Genomic DNA, 23,970 nt, shown 5'->3' on the forward strand with positions numbered 1-23,970 from the left:
AAAAACCATCTGACAAAACTCAATGTTTACATTATCTAAGACAATTGACTTGTCCCCTTCAGAAAAAGTCAATGTCATGAAAAATTGAAAAGATGGAGAGGGACTGTTCTAGATTTTAAAACACTGCAATGCTTGAATCTTAATTGGATCTGAATTGGAAAAAAAAAATCTATAAAAGTCATTTGGGGACAATTAAATGTGGACTATATATAGATGATTTATGGATAATGTTTTTAAAAAGTTTTAGTGTGATAATGGCATTGGTTTATGTAAGAGATATTCCTTATTCTGGAGAAATGGGTGCTAATGTATTTAGAGTTTATGTCTGCAACTTAGTTTAAAATGGTTCAGCCAAAAAAAAGTGTGTGCAGAGAGAGAAAGTGAAAGCAAACTTGGCAAAATGTTAACAGTTGGTTAATGTAGACGAATGCATATGGTTGTTTGTTATATAGTCTTTCAACTTTTTGATAGATTTAAAATTTTTTGAAAGGGAGTTAGGAAACCATTGGGGAGGAAATGCACTTGAATTGTAAACAGCAGATATGTTTGGGTGGCAGAGTGTGTCCACTCACACCTTTTTCTTGCCACTTTTCATTGTTTCTAAAAAGACAAGATTCTCTATTAGCAGTGTGTTGAAGGAAAAAATTAGAACTTCGGTGAGACAGATTGTTTTCTAGTATAAATAGTGGCTTTTTAGAAGTGCACTATTTTAACTTTGTGTATCCTATTTAAGAGCCAACACAGAAGTAGACATATTTACCCTATTTGAGTTAATTCTGGTAAAAATTATTTCTATTTTATTTTGGAAGAAGTTTTCTGGGCTTAAGCAAGGCCCTGAAGATACCTAGAATTTAGAGAGACAAAGAAGAGAAGTTCCTCTATAACGAAAATAAATACCATGAGCAAAGGCTTGGAGAAGCACCATATATTTGGGGGACTCTGAAGAAGCTAGCAATATTGAAGGTTTATACTGATGAGCATTTGGTAGGCAAATGAAGGTTATTTACAGAGAGCTTTAAATACCAGAAAAAAAGAGGTTTAGCTTTAGCCGACAGAGAATAGAAAGCTATGCAAAGTGTTTGAGTTTTACATCAGTATTAAGAAAGTATGTTTTAGCATTTATCACTTACAGATTATAAATTAGTCACTTACCTCCCCAACATAAAAACAAAAAATTGGGCACATGCTGAGATGAGCACTGGGTGTTACATGCAACTGATGAATCATTGAACCCTACATCTAAAACTAATGATGTACTCTATGTTGGCTAATGGAATTTAAATTTAAAAAAATAAATAAAAAATTTAAAGCTCAGTGTAAAATCAACTCAAACATCTCTTTTCCTGAATATGTCCTTTCCCATTTTCTCTCCCTCTACTTCAGATTTGGTAACAAAGAAGAATACATGGCATTCATGAATGATTTTTTAGAGCATGAATGGGGTGGAATGAAGCGCTTTCTTTTGGAGATCTCTAATCCAGACACCATCTCAAACACCCCAGGCTTTGATGGTTACATTGATCTGGGCCGAGAGCTTTCAGTTTTGCATTCCTTACTGTGGGAAGTAGTTTCCCAACTTGATAAGGTAAAGTAGGCTGGAAGCATAATGGGAGATGGGAGTTAGAGAACCTGAATATACCTGAATTCTGGAGAGTATCTACAGAGTGACAGCATTCATGCTTTCTGCTAGTTGAAAGCAACCTTTTGTGCTAGAAGTCTGGGAGTAAATAGTTATCATTTCCGAGTAAAATATGTGCCCTGCAAACCAAAAATTCTAGAAGGCCGTGAAATTATTAACGTATATTTTTAACTAATTATCTGAATTAATGGAGTATATATTTCTATAAATAAATAAATAAATATATGTATGGAACATTATATATAACATGTCTAAAAACTTCCCTAGAAACTAACATCAAACATTGCTAAGTGCAGATTTATTCATGTATAGCAGGATGAGGTGATGAAACCTCTTATAATAATTCTAACAAAACTGTGGACTTAGAAAAATGCTGAGATTATCGTGTTTAATTAGTTTTACTCACGAGACTCTTTTATTATGCAAGTCAGAGGGTTCAATATAACTGTTAGGACTACTGAGTTACATGGGATCTGAAAATTCTGATGTTTTCTTTCTCTACAGATATGAATTTAAAAAACAAAATACTTCTAATCATTTATCTTCTGAGTATAAGCTAAGAATTACATATTGATAACTAAATATATACCATGCCAATCATTTTCTTCCTTCTGGAATTTTTCAAAGAGAAATAGAATTTGTAATGGAAAGTAGTCTTAGACTTTAGCTAGGTTATCACAATAATTATTTGTTGATGTTTTTGTTTGCTACAGGTACTTCATAAATAGGTGTGGTGGTATGTTAGAATAACTTCAAAAGACAAAGTTTTTTTTTTGTGATAAGAATGTATTTGTTTTCCTCCATTTTCCTATTATCCTTAACAATGTTGTACCAATAAAATGGGGGGAGTAAGACTTATTAGTAAAGACCACTTTCCTGAGGCAATGTAAATGGTAGGGTGTCCTATCATTTGTAAAATAATAAACTGTTTTGTATTCTTGAGGACCCCTTCTTCACTTGTAGAAATGCTAGCTAGACTTTGAGTTGCAGCTGTACTGAGGATAAATTCCTTGAATATGAATCATGGCTCAGGAAAGTTGAGCAAGTAAAGGCTATTCTTTGGGTGGCATTTGACCAGCCACTCTACCCATCTGAGCAGAGTTGAAGAGTCTCAGTTGTGGAGAAGACACAGGAGACCCAGAAGCAGCCGTGTAAAGCTGTCCTAGAGTTGAGGAGTCGCATAAGACTCCATGAGAATAAGAATTCCCCAAAGAAGAAAATGATTGAGATGGATAAAGCCAATACTAAAAAGTGACTCTTTTGTCGAGTAACCGCATCAGTGGGATGCGGATACAGTAATTTTGTGAAATAGACCTGGTTGATTTAGGGTCAAGGCCTTTTTAACGGGCTTTGCTAAGTAAACATGACTTCTCCTTTTTCATCTGTGTTTGGTCCTGGGAACTGGGGTGAATCTTAGATACATCCCATAGAGAGAGTTTACCTGATATTGCTGCTTAAAAAAAGATTGTCTTGCTGATGCAAACCCAGTTGACAATAGATCAGAGTTCCCAAAAGCAAATGGGATAATGGATGGCAATATCAACTGTGTGCCCTGCAGTGCTCCAGACCCCTGAATGCAACACCTTCTTGTATGTTGGCATGCATTTCTTTTCTCACACGATGCCTTTTCTTTGGAAGTTCCATCACATTAGCCAATCCTCTGGTCTTGAAGTCCTTTGGTTAGAAGGTGTTTGGTTCTTCCCCTACCCACCCCCCCCCACCTTGATCTACTAGCCTCCCAAAGATTTAGTTTGCTTTGCATGCCTATTTTAGTTGGAATGGCAATAGTTTGGTTGTTTTGAGCATGTCTTTTAATTTTTATTTGCATAATCCTAATTTCTATTTCCTTTCTTTCCTCGATGTCTGCTGCACCTTGTTTCGCCTCCTCCATTCATCTCGACGCCATGGTTCTGCTGCTCCATAACAATGCATTATGAACCTGCCACTCCCATATGCAAACACCTACCCTTCCCTCCAACCTACACCCCTCCATCAATGGGCATCGTTGTCCCAAAAACAATCCTTGGTGGATGTCGCAATGCTTATTATCCAATTAGGGTGAAAATTCCTTCCTACAGGCGACCGTGGCAAAATTGGGACCTCTGCCTCGAGTTCTTGCTGATATTACCAAGTCTCTGACTAATCCTACACCAATACAACAGCAACTGAGACGCTTCACTGAGCATAACTCCAGTCCAAATGTCAGTGGAAGCCTCTCCTCTGGGCTGCAGAAAATATTTGAAGACCCCACTGACAGGTATGAAAGAGAGAATTGAAACTGTTGTCTCAGAGAGAGATAATGCTTAGAGATTTGGCAGAAATCTATTTAACTTATTTGTTGAATTTACAATCTGAAAGTCATCAATTGGAAAGAATCATCTGGCCTGAGATAATCCAGTTGTTTATCATAATAATACACAAGATCTAGGATACTTATTTTCTAGAATGATATTGTAGAGTTATATTCAACAAACATAAAAAAAACCTAAGTCCACCTTAATGGGGGAAGATTAAATTTATATTTTCATATATTGTAGCACTCAAAAATCTAGAGAACCTCAGTTAATGTCATTTTAACTGTGTCAGCTGGATAGGTAGATGCAATGTTGATGTTTAGACTGACCCTCTTTTCTGGATTGGCAAGACTTGGGCCTTTAGCAGGCACCCTTTGGTTGTACACACAGCGCTGCTCCCTCCTCTTGAAGGTTTAGACAGAACCAATTAACTATGAATTGGAATACCTCGGGAGGGTTTAAAACCTAACTAGGAAATGACTGGAATTCTAGTAAAAATCAAAGACAATGATGGAGTGGTATACACAGTGTTATTCCCCACCTTCAGAGAGAAACTAAAAATGTGGATTTTTAAGAATTGTAATGATGAAATCTGAGTTTAGAAACCAACATAAGTATCCACATTGGGCCTGGAGCCTTCAGAAATGTTCATATGCCTTGGATTGAGAAATCCTAACTATTTTGAATTTGCCTCCAGAGTAATTAAGGGTCCTCTTTTTCCACAGTGATTTGCATAAGCTAAAATCTCCAAGCCAGGACAACACAGATAGCTATTTCAGAGGGAAAACATTATTGCTGGTTCAGCAAGCCTCCTCCCAGAGCATGACTTACTCTGAAAAGGATGAAAAGGAAAGTAGCCTTCCTAATGGTCGGAGCATCTCCCTCATGGACCTTCAGGACCCTCACACTGCTCAAGTAGAGCATGCGTCTGTCATGCTTGATGTGCCTATGCGCTTAACTGGAAGCCAGCTTTCCATCACCCAGGTGGCCAGCATCAAACAACTGCGGGAAACCCAGAGCACCCCCCAGAGTGCACCCCAAGTGAGAAGGCCCCTGCACCCAGCCTTGAACCAGCCAGGCAGCCTCCAGCCCTTGTCATTCCAGAACCCTGTCTATCACCTCAATAACCCAATTCCAGCAATGCCAAAGGCCTCTGTGGATTCCAGTTTGGAGAATCTAAGCACTGCCAGTTCCAGAAGCCAAAGTAACAGCGAAGATTTCAAACTCAGCGGGCCCAGCAATAGCAGCATGGAAGACTTCACCAAACGCAGCACCCAGAGCGAGGATTTCTCGAGGCGGCACACTGTGCCGGACAGACACATACCTCTTGCTCTGCCACGGCAGAGCAGTACCGGGCAGGCCCCCATCCGGAAGATGGACCAGGCTGGGTTAGGTGCCCGAGCCAAAGCCCCGCCGTCCCTGCCGCACAGCGCTTCCTTACGGAGCACGGGGAGCATGTCGGTGGCGTCTGCCGCGCTGGTGGCCGAACCTCTGCAGAACGGGAGCCGGTCCCGGCAGCAGTCCTCCTCCTCTAGAGAGAGCCCCGTGCCCAAAGTGAGAGCGATCCAGAGACAACAGACACAGCAGGTAGGGGCGAGGGCTGGAGGGGTCTGGCTTCTACTGGTCCAGCTGTCTCCCTGGTTCTTTGTATAGAAATCATTAGGAAACCCAATTGCTAGCAGCATTTCCACTGAAAAATAGTTTCTGCAACTTTGAAATGGAAAGAGGAAGTGAAAAGTCTGGGAGGCTTCTGGCGAGGTGAGGCAGCAGCACGTAGCTTGACTCATTCCCCTCAGGAGACTGACAGCCACGCAGAGGGCTTTTCCTTCTCTTCAAGCAGCTGAGCTGCTACCTGGGTTTGCACTGAGAACAGGTCAGGGTTGAATGAATAATTAGAACACATGAACTACGAAACCTATAGGCCAGATCAACTAGAATATATTTGGGGAATCTGAACATTAATCCTCCTTAATTTTTTTTTTTTCCCTTAAGTTTCCAGAATAAACTTTGGCATTCTGAGCCAAGCATTTAATGTAACTGCTCTCTACTCCATCCCCCACCTCCCTCTGGACATAACAAGTCTCATGTGCCTTTTCCTGGAAATGACTAGAAAAATAAACAACTGAACACCTCTAAAGGCAAGGTAAAGGAGAGAGGGAACAGGATAGAAACACAGGTGGTTGACAGGTACACTAACCATTTACAAATCCCTTCTATTTGCATTGGTAAGCCCAGGTAGTGTCACACCCAATCTTAAGATTTCCGGACTTTTCTTCTTGACACATAAAAAGTTTTCCCAAGAATTTAATTATTCATGACTTCCCTACATACTACATTTTGAGGCACCAATACATATTTTGCTTTTGGGAACAAACTAATAACCTGAGCAATACATGTATATGTATATGTATACATTAATATCTTTCATCTAAAAAAGATTTTTCTCCGGGATGCCTGGGTGGCTCAGTCGGTTAAGCGTCTGCCTTCGGCTCAGGTCATGATCCCAGGGTCCTGGGATCGAGTCCCGCATCGGGCTCCCTGCTCCGCGGGGACCCTGCTTCTCCCTCTGCCTCTGCCTCTCTCTCTCTCTCATGAATAAATAAATAAAATCTTTAAAAAAAAATAAAAAAATAAAAAAAATAAAAAAGATTTTTCTCCTTTGTATTTGCTGACCTTTTTTTGAAACCTAATCATACTTTATAAGTAATAGGGAGCTTTGTGATTGAAAGAGTTCTATGACAGATCCTTTTGTCAGCAAAACCACTGGTCAGAGGAGACTGCAATAAAACCCCAGTGTATCTTTTTAATATATTTGGCTTTTTTTATAGGTAAGGCATTTACTGATTTGGCTGCTTCTGCCTCCATTCTGCTGTAATCAGAGGCCTTGCCCCTAGTTTGATAGTTATTGTTTTAAAAACAATTAGCACACTGACAGAATCCTGGGATGCAGAAGTAGAGGAAGAGATGAAAAGCACGACTAACTTAAGCGGATTCCCGCAGCCGACTTCCTGAGCAGAACCTCCTAGTTGGTCATTCTTTCTGGAGAAATTTCCAGAGAAATTCCTTCAGTCTTAAATTTTTCATTTTCATTTTGTTTATATTTCCCCAATTCATTTGATTTTTTAAAGATTTATTTATTTTAGAGAGAGTGAGCATGAGCGGGGGGAGAAGGAGAGGGAGAATCCTTGAGTAGACTCCCCGCTGAGCACAGAGCACAACACAGGGCTCAGTCCCAGGACCCCGACACCATGATCTGAGCCGAAACCAAGAGTTGGCCACTTAACCCATTGAGCCACCCGGGCACTCCCCCAATTCATTTTTGATTTAATAAGCTTTTTCATTTAAAGAAAAGGAAAGAAGATTACATATAATGAAAATGCTTATGCAAACCCATATCTTTCGTATGTATGTCCTATTATATCAATATATTTAATTTGTCAGAAGGCAGTCATTCACACCTTATCATCATCATTTCCACACGATACATTTATGCTAGCTTCTAGTTGAGATCAACTACTTTCAGAGAATCGAAGTGTTTACTGAGAGGAGAAAGAAAAGATAAGTAATTTCAGAGATGAAGTACTGTGTGGAGGCAGGCATCTGCTGGTGGGGGGGTTTGTAGCATGGGGTTCCTGAGGATGGGATAGGGAGTAGAGAAGAATATCGGATTGGCAGAGAGGGACAGGACAGCGGAAAGGGCCCTCCAACCTGCTTTTCAAAAGCTGACTCGGGCCCAGCCCTGGACAGAAAAGAGGAATGCTAACCCATTCCCCTGTATCATGTAGTCCTCAGTTCCCAGGGCCCGAGACTCAGACTGATGGTTTATAAATATTACAAATTACACAGCCTTCTGTGGGACCATCTGGAACCAATTGTCATTATAATATTTAGGTGTAGGAAAATCTAGCACCCATCACACAAGCAGTCAGTACATGTTTCTATGGGTGAATAGAAGGCCGTCTGGAGAGACGGGAAGCAGGAAATGCATACAGTCTACAAACCAATTTAAAAGTGTTTTGTGCCACAAGCCATCAATGAATTGGGGTATGTCTGTTTTACATTGGTGGAAGTGAGGCACAGAGTGAGACGGCCTAGTACGGCTTTATGTATTCATCTTTGTTTATGCTTTTGCTGGTAATGCCGCCATCACAGCAGTTCAAGCATAAATCACGGGTTTTTTATTGCTCAAGTTTCTGGTTTCTCTACATGGGCTTTTTCTATGCAGATGGTTTATTCTTTCAAACTTATGTTGTTATTTTTTATTCCTTATCTTCTGGTTTCTTGCTTTTCTCCTCTCACTCCCATGAAGCCTCTGAATTTCTATATAATCAGCACATTTTTGGCAAATTCCTTTGCATATTGTAATTGCAAATTGTGTTGGGGAATTCTTCTATCCCCAAAACTAGAGGATTTCTTTGTGGGGATTGTTCTGTAGGCGTCTCTAATTATCGGTGGCTTTGTCCCGTGCAAATTCCATCTGTATCTTAGCACAAAGGAGTGCCCATTGTTGGCGGCATTACTGGCTTTGGTCTTCATATACGTACTGAGTAGGAAGGAAATAAACTCCTAGTGAAACAATCTATAGGAAAGAGAGGGGTTTTTGTTTTGTTTTGTCTTTTTTTTTTTTTTCAGGATACTGCCTTCAAATTTTTTTACCCTTTTCAGCCTTTATTTGGATTTTTTCCCCCTCATTTTCCTCCATTTTGTTTTTCATGTATCATGTACTATCTGTGTATAATAGACTGTACTTACAGTGTATGTGTTCAGATATAGCATGTTACGGAACCTTAAAAATTCAAACTTGAAGAGGCTTTTAAAATAAAAAATTCAAATTTAACAGTCCTGTTGGAAGGATGCTGCCGCTATCACGTGGGGATGTGTTGAACCATCTCCTAACCAGCCTCTTCAGGGACCCTCAGAGTTGACTTTAGTCAGCCCTCTCTTGGTGTTGACAGCAGAAGTGCTCTTCACTATGAGAACCAGACTGTTTCAGATTTGGAGAAGCTGAAACCAACAAGCCTTATTTATAGCTAGTAAATACTAGCACGTAAGGGGGACTGGCCTGTTCTCCATTGTCCTCAGCGTAGCCAGGCTTTGGCTGATGACAGGATCCGAGAAACTGCTGTCTCAGGCCCTTTTGCCCTAAAGCATTAGTATTTTTCCCAGAGAAACCCTAGACGGCTTTATCTCAAAGCAGAGATATTCCTAGTAGGAATTCCTCCTGCTTTTCTTTTTGTCTTTTTCATCCTTCCTTTTCTTTAATGATCCACCGTTGAAAGCCAGTGGATATAAATACTCTTCCTAAGGCTATAGCTAAGCAAAATGGGATTTGAAGCCCTTGCCCAACCTCTTTTCCCAATCTCTTTGACTCTAAACTAGAGATAATAAAATTTCCTATCTGTAATAATGCCTAAATAATAACTAAATAACTACTAGTAATGAAAACTAGAGATAACAAATTTTGCTATCTTTGCTAGCTTGTAAAGGAGATGGAGCAATCATTGAAGAAAAGCCTTTGATGCACTTCCAAAGGATTAGAGGAAAAACATATAGTATCTTTCTCTTAGTAATACAGTATAGTTTAGTAATAAATTCTAAAGAGAACCAGAGTATTAATAAATGAATATTTTATTGAGCATATATTGTGCAATTACATTGCCACCATTCAAAAATAAACTGTATAATATGGTGCCATGCATCAAGGATTGACCATCTAATTGGGAAATAAGACCAGCACACATAAAACCAATAGGAAAAAAAAAGGAAGAGACAGTATATAGTTTTCTAAATAAAGAAACAAAAAAAACCCTCTATTTTAACTATTTTTTATTTGTTCAATATTACTTTTCTGTTCTTTATCATGTTGTAAAGGTTTTGCCATGAATACAAGGAATAGTTAATATTTTTTTCAAAGTTAATGACCTCCTACGATATGCCATGCAGAATGCTCGGATATATTAGAAGTGGTTGAAAATCAGATTCGACCAATAAAATAGGAATAGACCCAAATGTCCAGTTCCATCACACAATCTCTTATAATTCATTGGACATTGTTAGTCCTTCTGAAGATACGGTAGCTACCACCATCACCAGTGGAATGAACCAACTCTTGTTTTTACAGCTTCTCACTTAACAGTCAAAGCCTAGATTGTGCTAAGGAGTCGTCACTGTTGTTTTAATATGCTTTTAGGGGCTAAGATCTCTCCTTAGTGTGTTTTAGGAATATCTTTAGTGTGCAGTGCATTTATAGGCACTCAATAAATAGCTACCCCATGACAAATCACAGGGAAAGAAAGTCCATTCACGCAGCATCTTGTTAACTGTATAAAGCAGAAAGCTATTGAATTAGCTGCCTTGAAATAATAAATTCCAAACAGTAAAGTTGTTACTAGTTTTAGTACCTGCTTTATCTCAAACCACTATTGAATAATAGAAAATCCTGGTTTCATAGACAAGCAGCTTTTCTGTGCCCTATGTGCTAACGTGATAAGATTATAAAATTTAAAAAGGGTTTGTCTCCTTTAAATAGTGGCTTTCTATTAATTTTTTGAAACTCAGAATCACATTCTTTTGTCTTTCAGGTGTACATATATCAAATAAAAACCTAAACCTCTTGTAAAACTATTTTTTTCTGCCAATGCTGAAACAATTTTTTGTGCTCTGCTTTTAGAATCCAGTAGGGGGAGAATGTGTGTGTGTGTGTGTGTGTGTGTGTGTGTGTGTGTGTGTGTGAAGTACCTTGCCATTTCCAAAATGCTTTTACATGCTGACTCATTTGTTTCTCATAGTAACTTCTGATGTGGATAATTATTACCTTCCTTTATAGATGATACTCTATCCTATAGGCCAGTGTTTCCAAAGTTTGATACTCAAAATTATTTAAGTATACAAGATGTTTATTTAATTAATCACGTCATTATTTTAACACGTGTTAGAAAAATATGTAACTATTAATATTAAAATATATTTATAAATATATAATATATATATAACCTCAAACTCATGATTGTACTGATGTTATTGCTTAGCATAAGGACTCCGCTGACAGGAAAAAGTTGTTTTAAAGGGATAAGTAATATATCAGTGATGATGTGGTTATGACAAAAATAATAAAGTGATACACAAATGAATGAAGTATGCAACATACCTAGATAACAGAGTGAAGATGGAAATAGACTTTTAAAAACTGAAGATCTTGACATTTAAGACATGTTTATGTTTCTTGACACAGTGGAGAAAATGGCTTTAAAGGAGGAACTTCTAGAAGTCCATTAACAATTGCTTTGCTTGTGCCTCAGGCATGATGCCACTTTTTATTGATACATATCTGTAATCTGTTTGCAAATCAGTCAAACCAGGTTCTGCTTCACACCTTTAAGAACCACCCTCCTATGACTTGTGTATGTGTATTTTGTAGAGTTTCTCCCAACCAGTATTTTTCATCTAGTCTTTCTAAATTGCAAAGTCATCAAAAAAAAACCTTCTTTTAAAATAGCTATCTATAGAGAGTTTAACTGGATTCTATTTCAGAATGACATAAAGATAATCTTAAGGTAGATAGCTCTGCATGGGAGAGAAAATTCCCTCCAATTATGAGATTACACAGTGTTGGTCCTCAAAATAGAAATCTATTTTAATTCTAAAAAGGCTAACTCAGGGGCAGCTGGGTAGCTCAGTGAAGCATCTGCCTTGGGCTCAGTGCCTGGCGATCCCCCTGCTCGTGCATGTGCACTCTCGCTCGCTCTCGCACTCTCTCTCTGTCAAATAAATAAAATCTTTTAAAATAAATAAATAAATAAGCTAACTCACATACAATGCTGTGTTCTCTCCGTCTTTCTTTCCCTCCCAGCCTCTCTCGTTCTCTCTCTCTCTCTCTCGCAAGCACACCAGAGAAAAATAATTTGTTTTATATTTCTAGCATCATTTGTAGAGAAAGCTTTAATGTTCAATAGCTTAATATAAATTGTAATATCCAATTCCAGTTTTCTAAACATAAATATGGTAACATCCAAGCTCTGTAGTTTCCAAAGGACTTTCACATACATTATCTTATTCCGTCCCTTCAACTCTCTGTATCAGAGAGTGATGGTGATAGTGTCGGTGATGGTGGTGATATCCCTAATCAGTAGATTAAGAAAAGAGTATTGAAGAGATTAAGGGATAGTTTAAGTGGCAGGTTGCTACTTTTTTTTTTTTTTAAGATTTTATTTATTTGAGAGAGAGAGCGAGACCCAGCGAGCATGGGCCAGGGGAGGAGCAGAGGGAGAAACAGACTTCCTGCTGAGCAAAGAGCCCAATGTGGGACTCTATCCCAGAACCCAGAGATCATGACCTGAGCTAAAGTCAGACGCTCAACCGACTGAGCCACCCAGGTGCCCCAGGGTTGCTACTTAAGGCCAGAATTCTTATCACTCTGTATATTAATATTGGAAAAGGACAATTTATCTGGCTATCCTAACTGGATCGAAATATCCCTTAAACTAATCCAATATCTATTGTTTTGATCCTGTATTCATCAAGAAACTGGTCTAAAATATAGACTTCTGGGGGCGCCTGGGTGGCTCAGTTGTGAAGCGTCTGCCTTCGGCTCAGGTCATGATCCCAGGGTCCTGGGATCGAGCCCCGCATTGGGCTCCCTGCTCCACGGGAAGCCTGCTTCTCCCTCTCCCACTCCCCCTGCTTGTGCTCCCTCTCTTGCTGTCTCTCTGTCAAATAAATAAATAAAATCTTTAAAATAAAATAAAATAAAATAAAATATAGACTTCTGAGTGGTCTTCATCCATCAAGAAGTCAGCACTCTGTAAAAATGAGCAGTATCGCTTGTTTTTTTCTCTTTGTCTAAATGATTAATGTGAAAATTATGGACTTGGCATTCTGATAAATAAATGGGTACCCTGTGAGTTTAGCATTAATCAGTTTATTGGTTCCCGATCGTCTCTGGGTTACACAGTCATTTCCTCAGCTGAGCAATCATCAGGTCAGGTCTTTTCTCTCATTCTTACCATCATTGAAATTTCACTGGTAATTGGACCACTGGACAAATGAACAATTTTAAGGCCTTGGCTTTCTTTTCTTGGATGTGATGCATAGGAATTTCTATTCAGAATAGTTAATTCTTCTGCAAGTAGATATTCTCATTCCTCACCCCCAGCCCTGTCTTTAATAAAATATTACTTAGAACTGAGAGTATTTATTAGGTCACAGTTTTGTCCTCCAAGAATAACTCTGTTTGAGAAACCGAACTAGTGAGCTGTTTGGGGACATGCTAATAAGTGTTTCTGATGCAGGTGCAGTCCCCTGTGGACTCTGCCACGATGTCCCCAGTAGAGAGGACAGCAGCCTGGGTGCTGAACAATGGGCAGTATGAAGAGGATGTGGAAGAGACGGAGCAAAATCAAGATGAATCCAAGCATGCTGAGAAGGTAGAACTAGCCTGTCTTTGTTAACTTCTGGCGCCCACAGGGATAGGCCACCAGAAGGGTAGTCTAGCCAACATGATCTCTTCCCCTCCCCGGTTTCAGCTCCCCCTCTTACGTTATCCAGCATATGCACATCTGTATATAACAAGTCAGCAGTGTCTCTGTGCGAAGATATGCAGAAAATGTCTACTAGGCTGGGGTGGGAGGATTAATTTTCTTTTCACGTAAGTTACCTTAATTTGGAGACATTCTGCTATTCATTTCCAGTCATTGAAGGGGAATATTGTTTCTATAAACTGGTTGTTAGTCTTCAACCAAGGCCAAAATTATCCTTGGACTAGACTTCTTTCCCAGATCTTGTTTAATGATTTTGTCTTTTTTTTTTTTTTTTGCCTTTTTGCCTTCACTGGATAAAGAACTTCTAGCTCTATATTGATTTTTAAACAGATATTATCTATTTCTGTTTTGTTTTAAAGAAAAGTTGACATGAAGAAAAAGGGTTATCAAATAAGAGGCTTGACAGCATGTATGGCAGTCTCTCACTTAATTACCACCACACCGCTCGTCCTGCTTACTTAGCAGCATGATCCTAAAATACGCTTATTGATGCAGTCTGCCTTTTTAAACTGCCATGAAAATTGTCATCTTTGACCTTCTGGATAAAGAATGTACTTTAGGATCATGATGTTGGGTAAGCAGAAGCTAACTGCCTGATTGTCAATTAAATGGGATATTCTGTGAAAATAGTTTGCATTTTACTGTACAGATTTATCATAAATTACTAATGAATTTAAGTAGACCATATGCAAGAAAGCTTATGCTTCTCACCTCACCTAGAAATGTGACATTCCAGTGTACTCACACCTCAGCTACTGCACTGTCAGTATGAGAAAGGGCTGGGATTCTCTAAAGCTTCAGTGAGAATTTGTTATATAAAGCTTTAGTTTATATATATTTATATAAAGCTTTAGTGAGAAAACAGACATATATGTTCCAGCCAGCGGAACCAAATTGAGCCGATGAACCACATCATGAAAAGGGGCCAAGAGGCAGTATTAATCAGCCCTGGAGAATATGTGGGCCTTTTGCTTAGTGCTTGTGACCTAAATATTTTACCCTTGTATAGTTGGGGAGAAAGCAGCAATAGCTTACTTTGCCATCAGATTCTATTTATTGAGTTAGTAGCGTAACAGTATAGAAAATTCGCTTGTTCTCTAAAGGGCTGATTCTAGTAGAATGAAGGAATGAGAGTCTGATGAGCCAGGATGTGTCAGAGAGCCTCCAGTACAGCTGATGATAACACAGATCTTTTCTCTGGTAGACAACTGGCTTTGGGCTTATTTTAAGTGATTTATCAGGCTTCTAAGTACTTGATCTTTTTTTTTCCCCTGCCCCCATTTGATACAGATTGGATGTAGCTTGCAGCAACTGGTAGTGAATGTGGAAAGAGATACATAACATATAGATTCGAAATGCCAAGTTCAGATTAAAAATGTGATTTTAAGGGGAGAGAGGACAGAGCTCCTTTACCATTTATGCTTTTTGATCATTTTTAAGAATATTAGGAGCACGTGGAATGGCAGCTCAGACAGCATCCAACCACCTTGATTTCGAAAACCAACGTAACTCCAGTTTCCCCCCCCCCCCTTGTCTTTGATGCCTGTCTTATGCTCTAGTATGAGCAGGAAATCACGAAGCTGAAGGAGCGCCTGCGCGTGTCCAGCCGGCGGCTGGAGGAATATGAACGCCGCTTGCTGGTGCAGGAACAGCAGATGCAGAAGCTGCTGCTGGAGTACAAGGCCAGGCTGGAGGACAGCGAGGAGCGCTTGCGCAGGCAGCAGGAGGAGAAGGACAGCCAGATGAAGAGCATCATCAGCAGGTCAGACCTTCAGCCGCTGGGGGGTGTGGGCCAGTTAGGGGCACAAAGAGATCGGAAGATGATCCAAAGAATCCTTAAGTCATGGCAGCAGAAGCCACTTCAGTTCTGCATATGCTCTGGGACTTCATACGGATGTGATGCATGACCATATCTCTCAACATTTTCTAAATGGGAGACCTTCCTACCCTTCCTTTGAAGACAGAGGTGGTAGGTTTTTCTTTCATCGTAATAATCAGAAAAAATGAAAATGTAGCGACTCACTTGAAAGGTCTTAGTATTCAATGTCCAGGAGTCACTTAGGTCTTCATGAGTCTTGAGACATGGAAGGGCAGCACCACTGGATCTCTTCAGGGCCAGAGAACTGAGAGAGAGAGAGAGAGAGTGCCGAGATGTCCAGGGAGTCTCCGGGAGGGATCAGTTTTACCACACACTTACATAGCACTCACCCTGGGCCAGGCACTTTTGTTAAGCACTTTACAAATAATAATTGGTTTAATCTGTCCATAAAGATGTGTTTAATGCCAACCTCTGAGGCAGGCGTTATTCTCCTTTTATAAATCAAGAAACAGGCTCCGAAGCCATGAAGTCACCTGCCCGAGGTCACTTAGCGGGGCAGCCAGGACTTGAAGCCAGGGAGTCAGGCTCCGGAGCCCAGGCTCAGAACCACTGTGCTTCACTCCTGTCGGATGCTACCGAGGGGTCAAGCAAAATGAAGACAGAAAAGCTTTGTCGTTTCAGAAGTATGGAGGGAATTAGCAGTCTTGGAGCCGTTTCATGGAGTCGAACGTCTGTGGGTTAAGATGCGAGTGGCGCCCGAGAGAGAAAGTAGGCTGACTAAGTGTAGCCCCCTCTGAGAAACTCAGCCGTGCAGGGAGAGAGGGACGGCTGTCCCCGGGGAACTTGAGAATGAGAGGGGGGTCATTTGTTTTTTTCTGGGTGGTTTGCTAGTTTGCGATGAACCAGGCTGTGCCGGGGGAAGGATCTGACAGAGGAGAGGGAGGAAGTGATTCTGGGGACCCTGTCCCAGAGGAGATGAAAATGCACGGGATCTGGTCACCAGCAGAGAGGTCAGCCTTGGATGGCTCCTTCCAAGGTGGGAGAGAAGAAAGCAAGCAGGATCACGGACCTCTCATGGGGGAGGGGTGGAAATCTGGACTCTGCCGAGTTTGGGTTTCTTGTCCCCTACGTCAGCTGGCCTCTCTTTGACGTACGTTCTCGATGTCTCCTTGCTGCCACGTTCTAGGCTGATGGCTGTGGAAGAGGAACTGAAGAAGGATCATGCTGAGATGCAAGCAGTTATTGATGCAAAGCAAAAAATAATCGATGCACAGGTGAGCAGGCCTTGAATCTAGTAGAAGGCACTTGTTTATAATGACTGTTAAATTTCCTGACTTCCGACAGGAAGTGCCCAAGGCATGTACTGCAAAAAATGGGTCATTGGGAAGTTCTCAGCATTACCTTTTGAAGATTAAAAGAGTTTCTATGTGACCTGTATTACTTTTTCTTTCTTTGACTGGTGACAAGTCTGTTAACCCAGCAAAGTATTAGCGTGCTTAGAGCAGTTGCTGGACAAATCTTAACCTAATGCATGATGGGGTTTCCTTCTTTCCTTATGGAAAGGAGGGCATTCTCTAAGGGGGTAACTGTGAAAAGTACACCGCATGTGTCTGGCTTGTGACCTCCACTGCCCATTGCTTGGCTGTGATGTTCACGGTCTTGTTAGTCACGTCCACTGTGCCATCGACCTCTAGCCCCACAGACGAGTGGAACTGTAGGGGAAAGACAGGATTGTGGCAGGTACCTTTCCTTCCTGTTCTTTCGGTGCAGGGTTTGGCAGTGATGCTTGGGATTTGCTTGGCTGCCCTCCTTTGTTGGCACTGTGCTTAGAGAACCTCTTAGTCTTGATGAAATCAGAACCTGGGCCTCTGCTTGCTGTAGCGTATCCCTACGACACTGATGGCATGATGACTGCCAAGAGCACCTCACAGGGCACATCAGTGATCAGAGCCAATCCAGGAGGCAGGAAACATTGCTGATTTGGTTTCTTTTTATCATTGCAAAATACGGTTGTATTTCTTAGAGCAAAATAAATAGCAAAAGGCAGGTGCGGTTTTGATAGTGGCTGGTCTAGCCACCAAATGTGTCCCCTTCCTAGAAACACCCAACCCATACGGGTTTGCATTTCTCACCTTTAAAGACCTTATCATATCCCCAAGCTATGGAATAAAAATGGGAGCAAGGACTTTATCGGGGACCTTCTCTGCATAGGGGACCCTCTGTGTCGGAGCCCCTGGCATTATTAAGCATGCACTTAACACCCCCTATCTGGTTTCCTGACAGGGTTAATGTGGGGTGGGGTTTATTTTTCAAAGGAGTTGGGAGGGAGGCTGAAAGCAGAGTCGTGGCAGGAGGCTTCCTGGGCCCGATGCTCCACAGACACACCCAACTTGTAGGCCAGTGTGAGCTGTGACACTCTCGTCAGCGTAGCTCCTGGAATATTTTGGACTCTGTAGTTTCTGGATATTTGGACCTCATAAGAATCAGAAGAAAGGTCTGCTGTAATTATCTGACTTGGTCCTTTTTTTAAACCCCAAGGTGGGTGAGGGAGGGGTAGTGGACACAAGGCCATCTTGCCATACATACTATAAAAAACTCATCCCAGAGCCTTCAGAGAAACAACCTGGATACAGAAAGCAGTTTAGTCAGGAAAACCACTGTTAATAAGTTTTCACTGGTAGGTTTTCAGTGTGACAAAAGGGTGCAGGAAGAGTCCTATTAATAATCACACCAGGAGAGATTTTGGTTCTGCTGAGATAAAACGGACCATTTTCATAATTCCAGCTGGTCTAAAACTGTGTCAGTCTTGAGCAGAGGAAGCTTGGGTGTGTCACAGTGGTGGCTCTGGGCACAGAGCATTTCCCTCTTCTCAGCTGCCCGCAGGACAGCCTCATTAGCTTCTGGCCGTTTCTACCCGCTCCCGTCCCCTATTTTTTTTTTTTTTTTTTTAAGATTTTTATTTATTTAACAGAGATAGAGAGCACAAGTAGGCAGAGCGGCAGACAGAGGGAGAGGGAGAAGCAGGCTCTCCGCCGAGCAGGGAGCCCGATGCGGGGCTCGATCCCAGGACCCTGGGATCATGACCTGAGCCGAAGGCAGCCGCTTAACCGACTGAGCCACCCAGGCGCCCCTCCCGTCCCCTCTTTTGACATTGAGGGCCAGATGACTGGGTGTGATGCTGGAGTCAGGCATGGACGGTGAACACAAGGAAGGGAGTAGGATCTATCAGGCCTCAAAAGCTCTGGAAAGTAAGGACCATCTGTCAGTTAACCAGGAGGAGGGTGTTGCTGTTCAGGGACGGGTGAAATGTGATCCTCAGAGCATTAGTCAGCGTCAGCTTGTGGTCTGGCTAAACTAGATATTTTGGGTCCATTCCTCAAGGCAGTGGTTTTCAAATGCTTTGATTCCGTGGACTATTTTGGTCAAACCAGAGGGACCTTCCATAGGTCACTTTCCAACTGCTCGTACTGAGCACCACCAGCAAGGACCACTTTCAGCTCAGGGATGAAATCACACTGAGGTTGGCTAAATATAGTAAATTACCTTGTCAGACACGGCGTCACTGTACAGTAAGCTTTCTACCAGAGGCCCACCAGGGATCCCTGAAGAATACTTGGAGAATTCACTGGACCACATTTTGAAAAACAGTGTACGGTGTATAGCACAAATCATAAACACTAAAGCTAATTTAAAAAAAAATTATGACCTCCAATTCCAGCTGTTGTCTTACTGGTACATTCAAGTCTTATTATAGCAAAAGACTTTGAACATCTTGGGGCAGCCTTTGAACATCTTGGGGCAGCCTTTGTAATGAATGACTTTTTACATCAGAGCCTGTCCTTTGTCGGGATCAATCTTACATCCTAAGTGTCTGATGGAGCAGAGCAGTCCTTCTGGCTCATTTAATAGAACGCACACACGTTTGGGGTGAAAGCTTCCCAGTGAGGTAGCCCATCCTTTTAGGTCCCTGGCATCTTCCTTGGTGCCACTGGTAGTGGAAAATATTTCTCCTATGAATACGGTTTGCTTTCCTTATATTCGAGCTGAGCCCAGCATTTCCCAAAGCACTGAAGGCCTGGTGCCCAGTGAACTGGCTTTCATCTGTGCCAGCAGTCCTGCGCCCCTCTGGGCAAGGCTTGTCGCTGAAGTCAGCCTGTCCGTCTCCTGGACTTTATGCCATGAGGCCTGGCCTGGGTCAGCCACCTTCTAACTACACTGCAGGATGATGAGCATTGCACTGGCCAGGCCAGAACCAGCTGTCTTGGACCTTGTAGCACGGCCATGGGGATCCTGGTGATGGAACTAAGGGGACCATTTCTGAAGCATCAGACCAGGGACTGTGCCACTTTCACCCCCCCAGGATCTCTCCATGTGAATCAGATGGAGAACAGAGAAGGGCTTCCTCCTCTGAGAAGCAAGCAGCTGCCTAGTTACTGTTGCAAGTGATATCTCCGCTGTGTTAAATTACAGGTCATAAATGGAGATGAGATTATTCAAACAGGCAAGTAAACCCGGTCGTTCTGTAGCTGAGCAGTCCCAGCCCTGGCCCAGGACACCGGCCTCCTACCCATTCCAGCTCCTACAGCAACCACCCTGGAAAGCCTTCCTGTCAGGCGTGGATTGCTTTGCCTGTCAACCCAAGCGGAATCAAAATGTCAGAGCATCTTTTGCCAACTGACCTTGACTTTCAAAAGTCCCTATTTGATGATTTTTCTTTTACTTTTTGTTTTATTTTGAGACGTTGGCAGTGGGGGGAATTACAAAAGGGGATTTGTCCACTTGGAAACTTTCAGCTGTTCAGCAGGGGTGTTATTTGGCTTCAGCTGTTACTCTTGTAGGAAATAAATAATTGCAATCATTCTTAGCCTTCTTTTTGACCCTTTAAGAATCAAATAACTTTTTACAAATGCCTAAAAAAATTTTAGGGGGGTGGGGTTAAACCTGAAGAATCCTACTTTCCTTCTTATTGGGGCCTTATTTATCCTAATACTGAAATTTCTTTTTTAATCATTTCAGGATATTAACAGTTACTCCGTTCAGAGACCATTCTTAACCAGAGGGGGAACCATCGTATTTGGCCCCCCACTCCTTGTTTCCTGGTAACCACTGACCAGTCCTTACCTGCTGGCTTTTTAAAGATCTAGACTTGTTATCCCAATAAACTCCATTGGCTATGATTTTTTTAATTACTATTTTTTTTAAGCCTCACAGATCTTTCTTTCATTGAGTTTTGCCTACCCTCAAAATGAGTTACTCCCAAAATAAAAAGCATCTTATACTAGATGAATGCTTACCTAATAATGCTGATTTTATGTATCTTACCACCTGAGACCTCCATCAGAGAAAAGGAGAACATTTTTTTAATGCCAGTAACAAGGGTCTTTTTTCGTACTTTTGAAACCCCTAGCCCTGCTGCCCTGACCCATTCCCAAAGTAGGAGATTAAAGGGCAGCATTACTTGATGCTGTTGTCCGTAATGCTTTTGCCTCCAGCATCCCCCAGGGCAGTGGAGGGCAGTGGTCCTCCCTCAGCCCCCTCCTGGTGGCGCGTTGCTGGGAGCACCCCGACATGGCCCTGGGGGGCTGCTGCCCGCTAGCGAGGAGCAGCATCCAACCCTCAGCCCTTCCTGCCCTCTCTGCACCTCCCCGTGACCCGCCTTACCACGCTTTTCCCGGGGTAAATTCAGATACTCCAGGGGAGGAAAGCTGCTTTTGGCTTTCGGGCTTGTTCCTCACATGTTTTTTTTTCTTTTTAATTTCATGGACATAAGTGAAGACCACCCCTCTCAGCGTTAGCCTCTTTTCTGAAAAGTGACAACTTCATGTTGGAAAGGTTCTGGAATGATCTCCCTACCTGCTGAAACTAAGATTAGGGGTTCTCTCCTAATCTTTGTGAGACTGATAATATTTTGACGGGATGATTTTTTTTCTGAGATGAGCCTACTTCCCTTTAGATTGCCATATTTTGATGGGGTCGGGTGGCCCTTTTTTCTCTCTTGGTTTTTTGTTTTGTTGTTTTTTGTTTTTTTTTTCCATGTGTGTGTATTCAACAATCTTTGGTTCCAAAATATTGGTCCTAAGGCACTTTTTTTTTCCCCAGAGACTCAAAAGGAAAATGAAAGCAATCTCGTTATTGGGTAGCTTTCCTGGAGTAACTCTGAGCTGGAATGAGTCGAGAAGCTTGTGTTCTCTGTTTGTTTTCATGTGTTATGTTTCTGGCATCCCCCTTCGGCCACATCTCCCTTCCCATATTCAAATGACCCCTTGGTCTGAGCTTCTGGCTGCTTTTTCCCCTCTTGCTGTTGCATCCTCACTTTGTTGGTGACTAGAAACTGCCACCATGTATTGTTTTAATTTTGAGCACAATGTGAATTCTCTCCAAATGTGACTGATGTGCCCTCTTGAGGGGCCAAGAACCCGCAGAGCACATGCACTTCTCCTCTGTGAAATGAAACCTCTGGTGCTTCTTTCTTTGCCACCTGATTTCTATGTTTTAATTTTGACCCAAAGCACTTAATACCGTAAGGCAGCTTGACAGCCCTGTTGCACAGTCTGAAGTAACACCTGGTGTCTTGTTCACGTCATCCTAGCGTCCCAAGGGATTATTAATAACCAGTCCTGCTGTGCTGAAAGGAAAAAAGAGAGAGAAAAGAAACACAGATGCATTGGGCTCAGGGGAAGCCGAGCCTGAGTAGGGTGCAGAAAGAGGCAGAGACGTTCCATTTGTCTGGGAAGCATCATGCGTACTGCTGTTTGATAGAAAGCATTAGAACAGTCATTCAGTGGCGCATTACCATGTGGTTTCCTGCACGTGGCCTGAATAAAGCCCCGATTGGTGTGTTGCAGGAAAAGCGGATCGTGTCCCTGGATTCGGCCAACACCAGACTGATGAGCGCGCTGACGCAAGTGAAGGAGCGGTACAGCATGCAGGTCCGCAATGGCATCTCCCCCACCAACCCCACCAAGCTTTCCATCACGGAGAATGGTGAATTCAAAAACAGCAGCTGCTGACGGCCTTTGTGACCACACAGACTGTGGGAGGAGACAGAAGGAAATGTCCCCGCTCTCCTGGCCCCAGCCCTCTCCCCGACCCCCCCAGGTTTACAGAATGTTGCTACTTCCGAACAGCAGAGTGGCGAGACACTCTCAAATGAAGAAAGGAACCTTGTCTTTCAGGGCATAAGGCTAAGACTTCCAAGGTCGATGCTTTCCCCCCATGTCTCTATGTACATAGGGAACTTAGTTCTGGGCCATGTACAGAAAATACCACTGTAATATACCAAAAGGAAGTGAATAATGTAGATTACCTTTTTAATTATTACTATTTTTATTATTGTTTTCCTCTTGTTGAGAGCACTGAGGTTGTTAGAGGAGGAAAAAGTAGGAACGACATGTGAGTGAGAGATGAGCCCACGGGCTCGGTAGGTAGAGACCAAGTGTCTATCGGATAGAAGCACGTGGAGTGCAATAGGACATCGTCAGAATGAATTTTTCAGGGATTCATCTGCCAGTCTAAAAACCCCACTCTGGCCCCCTTGTCCTTTAGGAGAACATGCAAATACCAAGAACCAACCAAAACAATCGATCCCATTGATCAACCAAGACTGGTTCTGAATGGACAGCTAATGTGATTTGGGGATACACTGTTTCAGAAGACACAGATAAGAGCTGTTGCATCAAAACTGGACTTTAGGAGTGGTTTCTATTGAACTCCTGTTAATGTTCATTTCCTTCTGTCTAGAGCAGATGGGAATTTTCCATTTTAGATAGGGGGCTTTTTTTAACCCCAGTTGTAATAAAGGGTGTTCTTTTTCCTCTTTAGAGTTTACAGAACTATAAATATTTGTGTCTCTGCATACCATCTTCATCTTCACACACCCACTGCCCTTTCCAAACCCCTGGTGGGAGCAGTCTTCACCAACAGGGTTCACTGTCCCCTGGAGAGGTTGTTCAAATATGCTGTCCATAAGCCATCCAAAATAAACACCCTTTCTTCCACACAGAAAAGGGCTAACCATACCATAGCGGGAATCTCTGAATATTTCCTATTAAAAAAAAAAACAACTTTTCTATTTGTAACTTACAATTTTTGTTTGGGATAAAGATTTTATCCATTGTACTAGTAAATCTCTGGGCAGGGTAATTTTATCTCAGTCTTTAGCTTTGAAATGGCTTCTTCTTCTAATTCCCTCACTAAAATTTAGAAAGGAAATCCAGGAGTCACGATTCTGCTTATAAACAAAGAAAACTAAAAGCGCAAGGACCATGCGTTCCAGTCATTACTCCCATGTTCTTCATAGATTTGGCAATAATCACTCCATTTCACCAACTGTCATCCTTGGCTTTATTGTAGGACGGAAACAGTCGTGGAAGCTAATTTACTTCCTTTTTTCCAGAGGTGTGAAATGTCAACTTGAATGCAAACTTGATTATCAGAAGTATGGAATGTTATGTGTTAAAACAGACATTATATATACAAATATATATACATATATACTCACACATATGTACATAAAACTGCACAAATAGGAAAAGTTCATGCCTTCTCTGCTGTCAGATATAACGTTAAAAGGGTTTTGAATCTCTTTAAACAAGATCTAAGCAGCTCTTTATCCTGAGAAAGCAACAACATTTCTCAAATAAGTTAAGGATGTTTATTTTAAATTATAAACTTTAAGGAAAT

At 41.7% G+C, this 23,970-nt stretch overlaps 1 protein-coding gene across 12 annotated transcripts in view; it reads left to right on the forward strand.

Moving 5' to 3' along the window:
- The window catches only part of RASAL2 (RAS protein activator like 2), a 359,574-nt gene extending 336,466 nt beyond the window's left edge, over window positions 1-23,108 (forward strand). For 6 of the 12 annotated variants that reach the window (XM_078078022.1, XM_078078018.1, XM_036120914.2 and 3 more), the window contains 8 exons: window positions 1,384-1,585; window positions 3,697-3,896; window positions 4,659-5,520; window positions 13,221-13,355; window positions 15,029-15,231; window positions 16,475-16,562; window positions 19,759-19,789; window positions 22,134-23,108. In XM_078078022.1, the coding sequence (XP_077934148.1) occupies window positions 1,384-1,585; window positions 3,697-3,896; window positions 4,659-5,520; window positions 13,221-13,355; window positions 15,029-15,231; window positions 16,475-16,562; window positions 19,759-19,789; window positions 22,134-22,276 (1,864 nt within the window). In that variant the 3' untranslated portion in view covers window positions 22,277-23,108. The remainder of the gene's footprint in view (window positions 1-1,383; window positions 1,586-3,696; window positions 3,897-4,658; window positions 5,521-13,220; window positions 13,356-15,028; window positions 15,232-16,474; window positions 16,563-19,758; window positions 19,790-22,133) is intronic. The other 6 variants (XM_078078024.1, XM_078078020.1, XM_078078023.1 and 3 more) reach the window with 3 other exon arrangements.
- The last annotated feature ends 862 nt before the right edge of the window (window positions 23,109-23,970 follow it).

This window comes from Halichoerus grypus, chromosome 7, assembly GCF_964656455.1.
Source record: "Halichoerus grypus chromosome 7, mHalGry1.hap1.1, whole genome shotgun sequence".
NCBI classification, from domain to species: domain Eukaryota; kingdom Metazoa; phylum Chordata; class Mammalia; order Carnivora; family Phocidae; genus Halichoerus; species Halichoerus grypus.